General features: G+C 48.0%; 1 protein-coding gene across 7 annotated transcripts in view; it reads left to right on the top strand.

Moving 5' to 3' along the window:
- ELF5 (E74 like ETS transcription factor 5) overlaps window positions 1-14,556 on the top strand; it is a 29,999-nt gene extending 15,443 nt beyond the window's left edge. For 5 of the 7 annotated variants that reach the window (XM_033860464.2, XM_073808756.1, XM_004329984.4 and 2 more), the window contains 5 exons: window positions 1,659-1,892; window positions 5,375-5,425; window positions 10,609-10,677; window positions 12,553-12,748; window positions 13,173-14,556. In XM_033860464.2, coding sequence (XP_033716355.1) covers window positions 1,659-1,892; window positions 5,375-5,425; window positions 10,609-10,677; window positions 12,553-12,748; window positions 13,173-13,269 — 647 coding nt within the window. In that variant the 3' untranslated portion in view covers window positions 13,270-14,556. The remainder of the gene's footprint in view (window positions 1-1,658; window positions 1,893-5,374; window positions 5,426-10,608; window positions 10,678-12,552; window positions 12,749-13,172) is intronic. The other 2 variants (XM_073808757.1, XM_073808758.1) reach the window with 2 other exon arrangements.
- The last annotated feature ends 330 nt before the right edge of the window (window positions 14,557-14,886 follow it).

Below are 14,886 nucleotides of genomic sequence, written 5' to 3'. Positions count from 1 at the left end.
CGTGCGCCGTGGGGTGTAGCTCGTGAGACACACTTTCTGTCGTCCACACAGCCTGAGCCAGTCACCCCTGCCTGCCTCTGCTCCCTGCCTTTCTCCTCAGCCCTTCTCCTTCTCTCTGGCTCTGTGTCTGCCTCCACTGTCTGATCTCTTCTCTGTGCTGACCTCTGAGGACCAGCATGATGGAACGGAAAGAGTAATGGCTTTCAAGTTCAGACTGGGGTTCACATCCCACCTCTACCCCACACTGGCTGTGGGATCTTGGGCAAGACCTCCATGACCTTCAGTCTCCTCATCTGTGACCTCCTGGGGGACAGGGACCAAACCTCCCATTCATCATGAATTCTCAGATGAAAATTTGTTGCTTCACAAATAGAAGGTATTCAGTGGTAATCTTCTAGACTCTGTCCTAAGTACCCTAAATACTTTTACATGTATTAACTCATTTAATCCACAGACCAACCCTATGATGTAGGTGCTATCATTGTCCCCATTTTACTGATGAGGAAACTGAAGCTTTTTCAATGAATGAATGAGTACAATGGCAATGGCAAGAATTGTTTATGTCAAAGTACCTGACCAAGGACCTGGTACCTCACATCTTCCATAGCAGATCTGCCCCCCTTTTGGTTTCTCCTGGCATTGGGACAGTCTGTTGAGCACTCATCTCTGCCCCTGCGTTAGGCACAGCCTCCCCTCAGCCTCCCAGACAGGATGGCACACACCTCTGTCTGGGGCCTTCACTGAAGGAGTGAAGGGAATCTGCCCTCTGGATAGAAATTCCTCAAAACAGCACCAAAAACACAAGAACAACAATACAACCAACGCTCCCGCCTCCCCCTTCCCCTGGAGGAGCGTGCTCTGGTCATCCAAGGTCTGCCAGGTGCTTGGGCAACATTTCAGCAGCCCAAGGCCCTCAGCACAAGATGGCCAGGGGCAGCACACAAATCTATAGCCAGTGCTGGTCAGCTTTTCATAACAGCAGAGGGAATCAGATCAGCCTTGGATGGTGCCTGGCACACACCACAGGCACTTGTTTTGGTTGACCAAAAATTTCGTTGAGGTTTTTCTGTAAGATGATGTGGAAAAACCCGAATGAACTTTTTGACCAATCCAATAATAAGTATTGAATTGATTGATAACTTTCTATGTACCATATAGTTTATAGGTGTTAACCACAAACTCCAGAACAGCCCTGTGAGTGGAGCATATTATCCCCATTTTACAGATGAGGAAACTGAGCCTTAAATGTCTATGGATCTTGTCTAAGTTGAAAGCAGCAGAACCAGGATTTGAACCCAGACCTGTCAGGCTCTAAAGGCTATGCTCTTGATGTCCTGTTGTCTGAAACCAAATACCTGAAGGGACTTTTTCTTTCCTTCTCCCCTAGTTTCCCCCTTTCAAGGAGCTCCCTAGCCAGGACCAGGTCTCTCGCCCCGTCATTCCCTCTTCTGCCAGTAAGGCCACTCGTAGGATCCAGTCCCCTCTGGTTTTCGCTTCAGAACAGAAGGTGACCAGGACCCCAGCAGAACAACCCAGGGCTGGAGGCCCCTTCAACTCATTGGACAGAGGATAAGGATGTTAGTAAAACTAGAGCCTCCTTTGAGGGACTTCTAATCCTCTCCTGGCTGTCATCCCTCACTTGTCTCTTCCTGGTGCAGCCTGTGACTCCTACTGGCCGTCTGTCCACCCTGAGTACTGGACGAAGCGCCACGTCTGGGAATGGCTCCAGTTCTGCTGCGACCAGTATAAGCTGGATGCCAACTGCATCTCCTTCTGCCACTTCAACGTCAGCGGCCTGCAGCTGTGCAGTATGACACAGGAGGAGTTCATCGAGGCAGCTGGTGTCTGCGGGGAGTACCTGTACTTCATCCTCCAGAGCATGCGCTCGCAAGGTCAGTGCCAAGAGGGCTGGGCTTTGAGGACAGGGACCCGGTGTTGGGACCAAATGACCTCGGAGGTCCTTCCCTACCATAGGACTCACATGGCGAAATTTTATTAGCTGCAACTCTCTGTGAAACCAAATCCCCTGCTAACCAGACCTTTCTGTACCCAGAAGCTCTAGCATGCTAGAATCAGAGATTGGAGGTAAAACGGGGTGAGTTACAAGGAAGCAAGCTGAGTACAGTTTTTTAAAAAAAGAAGAAGAAAGAAAGAAAAAGAAAACTAAAACACGTTCAAGGACCGCCCAGGAACCAGGCTGATACAACAAACTATTATGTTCGTAAAGATTGTTAACCATAAAGGTGGACAAAAAGAGGAGGCTTCTGCTTGACATTTTATTAAGCAGAAGGAGAAGAAAATTAACTAGACCCTTTCCCTTCCCTGTTTCCAGAGGAGTCCGACTAATTGCCATTTCCTTTTATCACATTCCTAGTGGTCAGGGATCGAATGGCCGCAAGGTGGCCCCAGTAGCATTATTTAACAGCAACATGCCCTGCAAGAGTAGAATGTGGCTGGACAGGTTTTCTAAACCCGGAAGCATTTTTTGAGAACATACAATTCTGTATCCCCATATCACAGAGAAAGGAGCTGAGGTCCTGAATGGTTAAGTGACTTCTCCAAGGTCAGCAGGGCTGATTCATAGAAAGTCAGTACAAAGCAAGGACTGTGAGATCAGAAAGACCTTTGCTCCAACCCTGGCTCTCACACTTCGGAGCCGCAGGACCTCTGGCAAATGGCTTAACCTCTCTGAATCTCCACTGTCTCGCCTGTCTGGTGGGGTTATGGTACACACCTCCCCGGGCTTCTTGACAGGATTCAGTGAAACATCATCTAGCACAGCAAATACGGACGCAAATACAATGAATGGCAACTGTTTTTGTCATCATGAATATAACCAAGAGGCAGAAATTTTAAAACATAAAGAAACACATCTCAGCTCAATTTTAAGAAAGACCTTTCTAAAAGTTAGCACCTTCTTTTAAAAAGGCAGCTTCAGGGGACTTGCCTAGTGGTCCAGTGGTTAAAACTTCGCCTTCCAATGCAGGGGGTATGGGTTCGATCCCTGGTTGGGGAGCTAGGATCCCACGTGCCTCGCAGCCAAAAAACTGAAACATAAAACAGAGGCACTATTGTAACAAATTCAATAAAAGCTTTTAAAAAATGGTCCCCATCAAAAAAAATCTTTAATTAATTAATTAATTAAAAGGCGGCTTCAAAAGATACCTAAGGTAGGAAGCTCCCCGTCACTGGAGATAAGCAAGCAATCTAATAGCCCCCTGCTTGATGGCGGTGCCGTGGCAGGGATTCCTATTTGGGTGGAAACCCACAGAGTACCTTCCAGCTCTATGATTCTTTGCCCTCCCCTTGATCTCCCCCATCATGGGTGCCTGAAAGCAGGAAAGCTAAGGATGGGGGCTCTCAGGCACTGCTTGGTTTCTGCCCTGGGAGCCATAGCGCCCTGGGGTGAGGAAGGGACAAACAGACCTGCTGTCCACTGTTATCCAGTCTCTGTTTGATTATCGCCAGTGACAGAGACCTGCCAGGAGCAGTGGCCTCCACTCAGCAGGCCTTCCCTGAAAGGAGGCAAGTCTGAGCAAATCACAGAGGCTCAGGGAGGAGCTGGGGGCTCCATTCAGAACCATCCCAAGGGGACAGCCTTGCACGAGAACCCCAGGGCCACAGAGATGAGTATTCCATCCTGAGAAAAGATTCAGCCTGGTACCGCCAGCCTCGGCAGAACGTCAAGTCAATCACGTTTGGTCTTCAGGCCCAGCAGTCCCTGTGCTGGGATCTCCCACCTCGGGCACTTCCATTCCTGGCAACTGTTACATCAAAAAATACCTATCCCTGGTCCCATTACCTCAAAGTCTGTGCAGAACAAATGAGCTAAAATCCAACTGTTTTTTTAAGCAGGCCACAAGTTGCCTCTTCTTATTCTAAGGAATCCCTGGAGTCACAAAGCTACCTCCAATGGTGGACTTTCAGGGACTCTACGGGCCAGGGCAGTTATCCTGTTGATCAGTAAGATGATCTACTCCATCAACCTGCTCTGTCCTCAAATTCCTCCTTTAATGTTCCTCAGGCCAGAATGTATACAGTGATTGAAATACATGTATTGTGACCAAAGTTTCCAGTGTCCCAATTTGCCCAGGACACGGTGTCTTCAACCATTATCCTGTCTTTCATTCTCAAAAGTGTCCCTGTTTGGACAATAAATTGTATGTTAACTAGTTATTACCCAGTTTAGGCCTTATATTACCCCATAGATGAGGGCTCTGGAAGAAAATGACACAGAACAAGTTTTAGCAGGAAGAGGAGTTAAAGGGGGCTCTAGGCCCAGCGTGCTGTCTGGCTCAGCAGGTGTTGCAGTAGGATTGAAGGGCCCTGAAGCATGAAGACCCTGGTCGCTGGAAGGCGAAGTCGGCCGGAGAGGTGCAGGGCAGAGGGCAGACTCTCCCAGCACAGGAGAGGAAGATCCCCCGTCACCCGCTCCTGTTCTCGGGAGAAGGGAAGCGAGTACGTGGCTGACCAGAGCCAATCCTTCCTAGAACCGACGGCCCTAGGAATCAAGTCCCAACTCTGCTCTGTTCCTGTCTTCTCAGTAAATGGAAACTAGTCCTCACATTGGACACCAAGTTAGAAAGCAGGTGTCCTTTGGCCTGTGCTGCTATGTGAAAATGTGATCTGAAACTCTTGATTCGCCCCACTCTTCAGAGACCACCAAGGCCCCGACCGTCCCCAGACTCCTTTAAATCCTCATGTCGGGTTCTGCATTTCCTGCAGCCTCCCGTGTCCATTTTTCTCTTTGACCCGCATGTAACAGGCGTTCAAATCCCCAAGGATTAGAGATCACATCCCAGATCATAGACTCCGAGAGCCAACAGGGAGGGCAAGGGTGTTTCTGTCACATGTTGCCAGTAAGGAACACGAGCCCGGAGACAGGGTGACTGGGCAAGTCTACACGGGGGTCAGTGATTCGGCCCAGCTCAGGACCCAGGCCTCCTGATCCCAAGCCAGAACTCACTCCCAGTGCCCACTCAGAAAAGCCTAGAAGCTGCTGGGCTGCGCGGCCCAGGGCTCTCTCCAGGTGGCTTTTAAAAACAAGGAGATTGAGGAATTCCTCGGTGGTCCAGTAGTTAGGACCCGGTGCTTTCACTGCCGGGGCCTGGTTCGGTCCCTGATCAGGGAACTAAGATCCCACAAGCCTCGCAGGGCAGCCAAAAAAATAAAATAAAATAAGGAGATTACATCTCTCAGGGGTGGCTTCAGGGTGGTCCTATAAAGGCCAGGTGGTCTCCAAGTTTCCTTCTGAAATAAAAGTACCCTGCAAAGGGCACAGTGGCTCCCCTTCTCCCCAGTACCTCCCCTCGTGGCCTGGCTGGGGAAAGCAGGATTGTATGCCATGGTTTGCGGATTTCTTTTTCTTTCCCAGGTTACTCCTTTTTTAATGACCCTGAAGAGACCAAGGCCACCATCAAAGACTGTAAGTAACTGAGGTCAAGCTGCCCGAGGCTGTGTTGAGGCTATTGTTGGGCACATGGGCTTGAATGATGCTCTTGTGGGACCACACTCAACGTCTGATGACCTGAAACAGTAAAGGCTAGGAGAAGATGGCAGGAGAAACACGGTGGACAGAGCAAGTCTGTGGCTTCCTTAACCTCCCCCAGACTCAGTTTCCTTGTCTGTAAAGTGGTGAGACACCTGCTGGGTTGTGAGGAGTTCAGGTAACAGTACATACAAAGCACCTGGCCTGTGCCAGCAGCGTAGATGCTCCAAATACTGGTACCCTTTAGCAATAATAATCATAATTACTAACCATTAGAGGCCTTGGGGTTGATAATGTCTACAAAGAATCTGAGCTCACTAAGCAGGTCACGTTTATAATTGTAAGGTAATGGAGGATCTCAAACGGCCTTGTTGATTCTGAAAATTAACACTCACGGTTTCACTTCTGCAGATGGAGAAGGTTTAAGAAAGGGAACTTTGGAGCTTTCATTTTTTAAAGATGATGATGGTGATGATTGCTCTTAGTTACTGAGACCCACGCCAAGGTCCTGGCTCCCGGTCCTGGCCAACTAGGACAAAGTAGCCTCCTGGGGCTTCAAGCAGTGTTCCCATTCATCTTAAATCGCTATAAGATTAATAGCTACTGTTAGTGTTTGTGAAGCCCTTACTATGTGCCCAGCGTGGTGCCAGGCCAAGTATTCTACCTACATTAACTTATTTAATCCTCATGATAACTTTGCTAGATCGTAATGTTATCCTCATTTGTATCTGAGGAAACTGGAGGTGCTGTAACTCAGAAGTTACAAGTTATAAGTCCATGCCGAGCAGAGATTCCAACTCATCTTCTCAAAGTCTATGCTCTTATATGCTGTGTCCTTCACCACGTGCCCACAGGTGCACGCACGCTCCCAGACCCTGCTGTTCACTCTGCTGTCCACTCAGTTGAGACCTAAGACTCAGGACTCCTCTGGGTCTGGGCCCAGCTCCACAATGGTTCAGAGACCAGGAGATTTTCAACTTAGTACCTGCTGAAGGGGCCCAGGCCCGACAAGCTAGGAAACTGTCAGAACTGGCCCAAGTGAAGTACCCCAGCCCCTCTGCACTTGATCTCTCCTCTCCACACCCTCCCCACCTCCACCGCAGAAGCACCAGAGGACAAAGCCTACGGGCCTGGCTCCTGGCACGGGGTGCAGGCTCTATGGCTGGATCTAGCATCATGGGGACGTGCGTGTGATGAGCTCGATTCAGAAACTGTCACGCCAGCCTCCATCCAGCTTCTGGAGGACAGCGGATCAGGATTTCAACCAACGACTGAGAACATATCCTTTGGCCACATTTTAACAGACTCCAGTTTCAAGGCAACCAAACCTCTCCAAATCCCACAGAGAGCAGAGAGCCCGGGCCATGTCCCCACTCGCCCTGCGGCAGGCACAGCTGCAGGGGCACATTGAAGATGAAGATCGTTGTGAGACAGGGAGCTGCCCCCCAGAGCACCGTGGAACTCCAGAGAGAAGTTTGGGGCGGGGCTCAGGGTACGGCTGCTGCCACCACCTCAGACTGACCTTGGGGACGTTTGGATCTGGGAAGCTGCCTCAACGTGGCCACACACTGATGGCTTCAGCCCCTGTGCCCCCACTAACACCCTCACCCCACCACCCGCCAAGCAAGGCCTCCAGCCGAGCTGAGCCGTGACTACCCTCAAAGCCACCACTGAGGAGTAGGAACAGGTAAAACAGGGTTATTTATCTCTGGCAAGACCCACAAGGGGAAACTCCCACCATCCACACAGCCCTGCCTCGTTCTGACCCATCCTGTGTTCATCTCATCAAGCCAGATCTCTTCCATCCAAAGCACACGGAGAAAGCATCAAAATTAACAGGGCGACTCTTCCACGTCTTGCCACTTTGGCATTTCAGAGAAAGCTTGTTGTCTAGTCACCAGTTAATAATTCACCTGTGTTTGTCTTGATGACTCCATTTGTTGTCTCTCTTCTTAAAAGATTAAATTAAAACAGTGGCCAGGTCTTCTCTGCAGGTGATGCCGCAGAGCGTGACATTGGATCAGATAGGAGGGCAGAACCCTTTCTCGGTCTTGATCAACCGACCGTCAGCCCTGCTCACCTGCTCACCTGCATTCACCTCTCTCTACCTGGCGGCAACCCCACTGTCAGCTGATCTCACCTGAGCATTCACTGTGGCTTGGCCCGTATGCATGGGCCCGTTTTCCCACATCAGTACAATTCCAGGCTGTAATGTAGGAAAGGGTGGAGGAGAGGCCGAAGGGACCCCGAGAGTTGAAGTCACGCATTCGTGTCATTGTTTGTTCCAGAGAATGATGCGCGGCAGTTATTAGGGCTGGGGGCCCTGATGCCGGACTGTTCACATGCGATCTCAGCTCCGACGTCGGGCAGGCACATGACCTGGATCGTGCTCCCCAGACATCGCCAGGGCTCGCTCCGTTCCGCTCAGGCATCTTCTTGTCCGAGAGCTTTGTCTGTTCACTCTTATTACAATTGCAAGATCACTCAGCCCCTTCACCATGACCTCTATTCTCCCACCCCGCTGCATTCCTCTCCATGGCATTTATCACCAACTGAAATAGGCTGTGTTTGTTCACTGGACATTCCTTCCCACTTGGGTACAAGACCCCTGAGAGGAGAGCCTGGGACCTGTTTCGTGATGTCTGTCCCGTGCCTGCTGCAGAGAGTACACTGTGTCTCAGCACTCGTGAGCCCGTGAGTGAAGGACCTCCAGGGAGACGCCAGCCACTCGACACCTCTGTTTTCTTATACGTAAAGTAGGAGAGTAAGAAACGTGCATCATAAGGGTGGGCGAGATTGGGTGTGCACCTGGCAGTAGCAAACACTCAACACACTTTAATAATTATTCTTTAAGTATCTATTGAACACCTGCCATGAAAGACATGCTGAAGCAGAAATTGTGAACATCTGCTTTAAAACGGAGCTGCTCTGGGTTCAAGTCCTGGTTCCACCTCTCTGGATGAAATTCATAAACTCTGTGGGCCTCAGTTGCTCCTCAATAAATGGAAATAGCGATTATACCACACAGGGTCGTGGCAGGTATTAAATGAGATACTGTATGTGAAGCCCTTTCAAGCACTTGGCACTTAGTAAGCGCTCCTTTAATATCAGCTGTTACTACACATGAACAACGGACGAGATGGACCTCTACGGTAGAGGTAGAAAGGGACCAATGCTGGAACACTGAGGAACACGCAGGTGCTATGGGACAGAGAGGGCTCTAACCCAGAGGGTGAGTTCCGAGAAGACTTCCTGATGAGGTTTTATGAGAGTGGGTTCAGCTGGGTGGAAGTGGGGAGCGGGAAGCATGTGCAAAGGAAGCAGGAGAAAGTCAAGCCCCATTGGGACCATCTGACCCAAAGGAGGGACGATGTTGGGGAGCAGCAAGGGATAAGCCTGGAGAACTGGGTGGAGGTCCATGTGTGAAGGGCCTGACTAACGTGGCAGCCTCTGCGCGGGAGACCACAGGGTACCACTGCAGGATGTCACACCAGGGAGTGACAAGACCCACTGGCACTGAGACAGGCCCCTCCTGGGCAGTGGTGTGGTACACAGGACACCATTCCCTCCATGGACAGCATACTTATTCTGTCATTCAGTATTTATAGCATCATGTCCCTACAGCAGGGAAGGTGAGTAGAGTGCAGCATGGTGGCCGCTCCACAATACTTACTGAGCACCTACTATATGCCCAGCACTGTGCTAGGTGCTGGGGGATACAGGTGGGAACACAGATCCCTGCCCTCTAGTAGGAAAAGTCAGCCAGTGAGCAAAATAAATAAATATATAATATGTTCCATGGTGATGAATATGACAGCAAAAAATAAAACTAGCACATGGAGTGTTGAGTAGGGTGAGCGTGTGCAATTCCAGCTCAGGCAGTCAGAGAAGGCCTCGCTGAGAAGGTGACTTTGAGCGAAGATGGAGATGAGGGCGTGAGCCCCTGGACATCCAAGGGAAGAGCACTGAGGGCAAAGGGAGCAAGTGCCCCAAGGCAGGATGTGCCCGTGAGTTTCAGAAGGAGCCGGGAGGCCAGTGTGGCTGGAGCGGGCTGAGCAAGTGATGTGGGGGCAGGGAGGGGTGATCTGGTACCACCTTTTACTTTTTAATCATATACACTTTGCAGCAATGTGAGTGTCTCAGACTTACAGTGTGATTTCTAGTTTAACTCGGCCTTGAGGTCACACCTTGCTTTCTGCTCTTCATAAGCTCTACTCTCTTTGCTTTTACCTGTGTCCCTTCTAGTCTGTTCTCCACACACTAGCCAGAGGGATCTTCTTAAGAAGTAGACCTTGTTAAAGTCCTAAGTCTTCGCTTTACTCTTTGAATAAAATCCCACGTCCTGGGCTTCCCTGGTGGCGCAGCGGTTGAGAGTCCGCCTGCCGATGCAGGGGACACAGGTTCATGTCCCAGTCCGGGAAGATCCCACTTGCCGCGGAGCAGCTGGGCCCGTGGGCCATGGCCGCTGAGCCTCCCGTCCAGAGCCTGTGCTCCGTAACGGGAGAGGCCACAGCAGTGAGAGGCCTGCGTACCACCAAAAAAAAAAAAAGAAAAAATCCCACATCCTTACCATGTGCCCATGTACCTGCTGGCAGCCCGGTGCCCCTACCGCCACGCCTGGGCACCCCACGGGCCTGCCTGGTCGCCACCCTTGGCTTTGCACATGCTGCTCTTTCCCTCTGGGATACCCTCCCACCTCCTGACATCAGCGTGAGTGTCTCCCGTCCAGGAGACTCGCCCTGGCCACCCCATCCACAGCAGGTGCTTTCCTCCGCCTGGTTCTCTATCTAAGGCCTCCTTCCTTCATAACACTTAACTCAATGGCGATTTGTGTTTCACTTGTGTTTTCCTTGCCCAATAGTCCTTAACCTCCAGGTGAGCAGGGACCAAGTCTGTGTTGTTCACCTTCTATCTCCAGCTCAGAGCCCGGAACTTGGCACACAGTAGGGCCCCAGTGTTGAATACAAACGCTCCTTAAACCTACTAATTATTCCCAAAGAGCCCAGCACGCTGTCTCCTACCACAAAGGTGTTCAATTAATAGTTGCCCATTTGGTGTGATTTGAGGTCGGAACGTGGCCTCCAGCTTCCTTCCTACAGCTGTAAATCACTCTGTTGCAGACGCTGTTTCCAGTTGCTTGAAAACAAGTGGCATCAAAAGTCAAGACTGTCACAGTCATAGTCGAACAAGTAAGTGTAAGAGATGCCATCTGTCATTGGTAATTTCTTAAAACCATTCATGAGACAAAGTAATCTACTTTAATAAGCTTTGAGACTCCGTGTTTGAGTGAGTCCCGTTATTTCCCAAAGAACATAGCAGAGAAATTGATGATTACCGTTATAAGTGTTATCAAAATCCAATTTCTTTCTTTTGACTTGGAAATGGTATCAGGAGAATTAAAGTAATGTTCTAACCACGTTAAATTTCTGAATAAGGGTTTGTTTCTCCTGGTCTACTGTGAATCCTTCTCACTGAAGTACTCAGAGATGATACTAAAGAAACCCCATGAGCTGGCAATTCTGTTAGCTTTCCCAGAACGAAGATCTACCCAGGACAGGGTCGAGCCTGCTGGGCTTGGTTCTAGCCATTTAACATGTATTAAATCATAATCCTCTAACCTGTGCTATGAGGTAGGTACTCTTATGTTGATTTAAAAAAATGCACAACATGGGAGTTGCGAGTTAAGTTTTTGGGGGGCAAAATGAGGACTGCAGCCCAGGAGACAGCGGTTCAGGTAACTCTGAGAAACTGCCCCAAGGAGGCGAGGGGAGGAGCCAGGAGATACAGGAGTTTTGCAGCAACGTCAGAAGATTATTGATTTTTCTTTTTTGTTTTTCTAACATCTTCATTGGAGTATAATTGCTTTACAATGGTGTGCTAGTTTCTGCTTTATTACTGGGCATATCCCCTGAGAAAACCATAATTCAAAAAGAGTCATGTACCACAATGTTCATTGCAGCTCTATTTACAATAGCCAGGACATGGAAGCAACCTAAGTGTCCATCGACAGATGAGTGGATAAAGAAGATGTGGCACATATATACAATGGAATATTACTCAGCCATAAAGAGAAATGAAATTGAGTTATTTGTAGTGAGGTGAATGGACCTAGAGTCTGTCATAAAGATTATTGTTAATTAAAGACAACCAAATGTCTCAACTTAAAGAATTCAGCGCTTTTCTAGGTATGGGAAGATGCAAGAGTCTGGGCTCAGTGTAATCATTCCTTTGATACGCACCTCAGCTATCTGGGGCCAGTATCCTGTATTTTCACATCCTGAGTTTCCTCAGGGCTCGCCTTACGGAGTGGCTGCAGTCTGATGGCTGCTAGATGGCAGGGATCCTTTTCAGCCCTGAGTCGCCTCAGGGCTCACCGGCTCACGTTGGAGGGTTGCAATCATTGATGACTGTGCCATCCTTTGTGTATTGATATGGCAGGAAATATTCCATTTGTAAATATTCCATTCCATTTATAAATATTCCATTTATCACTACTAACCCATTTTAGAGAGAAGATAACTAGAGAGATTTGGTTACAGAGCTAGAAGAGGTGAATTCAGGACCCAAACCCAGCCAGCCAGGCTCCAGAGCAAGTCTTAACTATGATACAGTGGAACAAGAGAAATACCAGTTTTTCATGCAAAACATAATGGCAGGATTAGTCCAGCCAGACAGTTGTAGCTATGGGATCTCAGTACAACCACACTGCTTTTCAGAAAGAAGAATGGAAACGTCATTCGACTGTCATTTCATTAATTCCGTAGAATTAGTTGGTAGTTCCATCGAGCAGGGAAAGTTCGTGAGCCAGTGTTGCTGGTCGATGTAAATAGGATGTCTCTGTGTGTGTGTTGTAATTACTTTAGTAGAAGAGGACATTTCACAGCTAGGTATGGTTCCCAGTAGAAGAAGACATTTCACAGCTAGGTATGGTTCCAAGTAGAACGCTCGGTCATCACTTTGGGAAATAACCATGAAGGAGCATTTCTCATGGGTTCATGAGAAGTTGTACAACTCTTCAATTTTTCTGTTTTAGTTTTTAGCTAACTTTTTTTCCTTCCCTAAAGGCCTCCAGAGCTCTCACCTATGGGAATTTGTGAGAGACCTGCTTCTATCTCCTGAGGAAAACTGTGGCATTCTGGAATGGGAAGATAGGGAACAAGGTATTTTTCGAGTGGTTAAATCAGAAGCCCTGGCAAAGATGTGGGGACAAAGGAAGAGAAATGACAGAATGACGTATGAAAAGTTGAGCAGAGCTCTGAGGTAAGTGAACAGCATGAAATGCCGTGAGCCTTCAGGCAGAGTTATATAAAAAGTGTCATGTGACAACACTTCGGCTCTTAGGTACAGGTGGGATTAGGGTTTGTAAACTGACACGCTGTCCTTTCCATTCTTGGCAGTGTTCCCCGGAGATCACTCTGAAGCCAGGCTAACACACACACACACACACACACACACACACACACACACACACACACACACACACACGTTTTGAACCAGATGTGGTGAGGTTCGCTCTTCAAGATGACTGGGAAAGGTTTAAGTGTAAGTTGATAAGAGGGTGTGAAAATACCAGGGTAACCAAAGACCAGCCTGTCACCTGAGAGGAAAGAGGAACGTGTTTATGCGCTGTTGTTTTCCCAGGGTATGAACCCTCCTCACGTCCCTCTTCTGCTGTCTTTCACAGGTACTACTATAAAACAGGAATTCTGGAACGGGTCGACCGAAGATTAGTATACAAATTTGGAAAAAATGCACACGGGTGGCAGGAAGACAAGCTATGATCTCCTCCATCATCAAGCTCATTTTATGGATTTCTGTCTTTTAAAACAATAGATTGCAATAGACCTTGAAAGTTCACTCTTTTAAAAGCCTGCAAACGTGCTGATAAAATTTCTCCACATCTCAGCTTACATTTGGATTCAGAGTTGTTGTCTACTTGGGGGTGATGACAGCAACCCTTAAGAAATTCCTTTTTTTTTTTTTTTTTACCCGAGGGGAGGAGGGGATGATCTTTTGTGGTACCCGGATCAAACATCACTTCCCTAATGAAGAGTTGCAGAACCACAATGCCCTGTGCCATTGCTGCTGCTCAGAGAAAAAGGATCCAATTCTGCCATTAGAGGCTCATCCGGTGCTCCCATTCCAAAGGCTCAAACGTTTTCACATAGTTAACTGTGGCAGCTCACAAAGCAAAAAAGAAGTGATTAGTTTGTAGTTAATATAGTAGGACGGGGTGAGATGTGGGTAAGACAAACATACTGTAGATTTTAAATTGTTAAAGTCAAATTCCATAGAAAAGTTTCTTAATTAGTAAAGGAGCTAAGCCGTCGAGCTGGTGCATAATTGGACTTAGCACAGGCTAATAGCGAGTTTCTTAACCAGAACATCTTTTTAGCCACTCAGCAAAACTCCCATGGCCATCCTTCCGGAGTAACACAAAATTAGGCACATTCTTAATTCTTGCTGAGTGTATTCCCCCTCTTCTCCTAGGTGGGAGGCATCAGATGTGCAAAGAGTCGACAGACGCTTACATCAATTTCCAAATCACCTCTGTTTTATGATTCAAGTTCTCAACACAATAAAATCGTAATTCATTGATTCTGTCTGTGGGCAAGACGTTACACCTTTATAGAACTGGGAATGTCTTGATGGCTCTGTAATGGCCAATTAAATTATGAGCCTCTCGTTTTGTCTTCCCACCCGATGAGTACGCAAGCTCTAAAATGCATATTGCCTTGACAAAATTAGCGACGTTGGATATACACCAGTGAATGTTCACAAGTTAAAGTATGCACTGACATTTTCTCATCAGTCACTGGTAGGTGAGCCATTAGTGACCTCCAGCTGGGTGGACTGCCCCTAGAACTCCTTCCCCAGAGCAGGAAGCCTCATGTGACGAGGCACTGAACGACAATACAGGCTGAGGGCCTCCATCTTAGAGTTTCACGTCAAAAGTAACTTGTTTTTAAAAAATGTGAATGACTGTAAAATAGTCTATTTTTTAGATTCATGTGTTTTCCGGGTGGATACAGTTTGTAAACAATGTGAATAAAATATTTAACATGTTACACTGTCTCCATATTGTCCAATTTAGCAAGGCCAACTCAACAAACATTGACAACCTATAAAACCTTTGATGACCCTTCCACTTCCTAGCATTTAGGAGATGGAGAGTCCCAGAGAGCCCCAAAAGATGCAAGGAATATATGAAGTGATCCTCCACACCACCTTTCTATCCTAAGCCAGAGGTCCCCTCACAAGATGGAAGCCATGGTCCAGTGGGTCCTACAGCTATGTTTTTGTTTTTTTGCTTGTGTTTTGAGGTTTTGTTTTGTTTCTTATTTTGAATTAGTTGCCTTATTTAAAAATCAGGAGATTTACAGACAAATCCAGATTAC

Source organism: Tursiops truncatus, chromosome 8 (assembly GCF_011762595.2).
Source record: "Tursiops truncatus isolate mTurTru1 chromosome 8, mTurTru1.mat.Y, whole genome shotgun sequence".
NCBI lineage: Eukaryota > Metazoa > Chordata > Mammalia > Artiodactyla > Delphinidae > Tursiops > Tursiops truncatus.
Note: the sequence above shows the minus strand (reverse complement) of the source record. Positions and strands in the feature narration are given on the sequence as shown.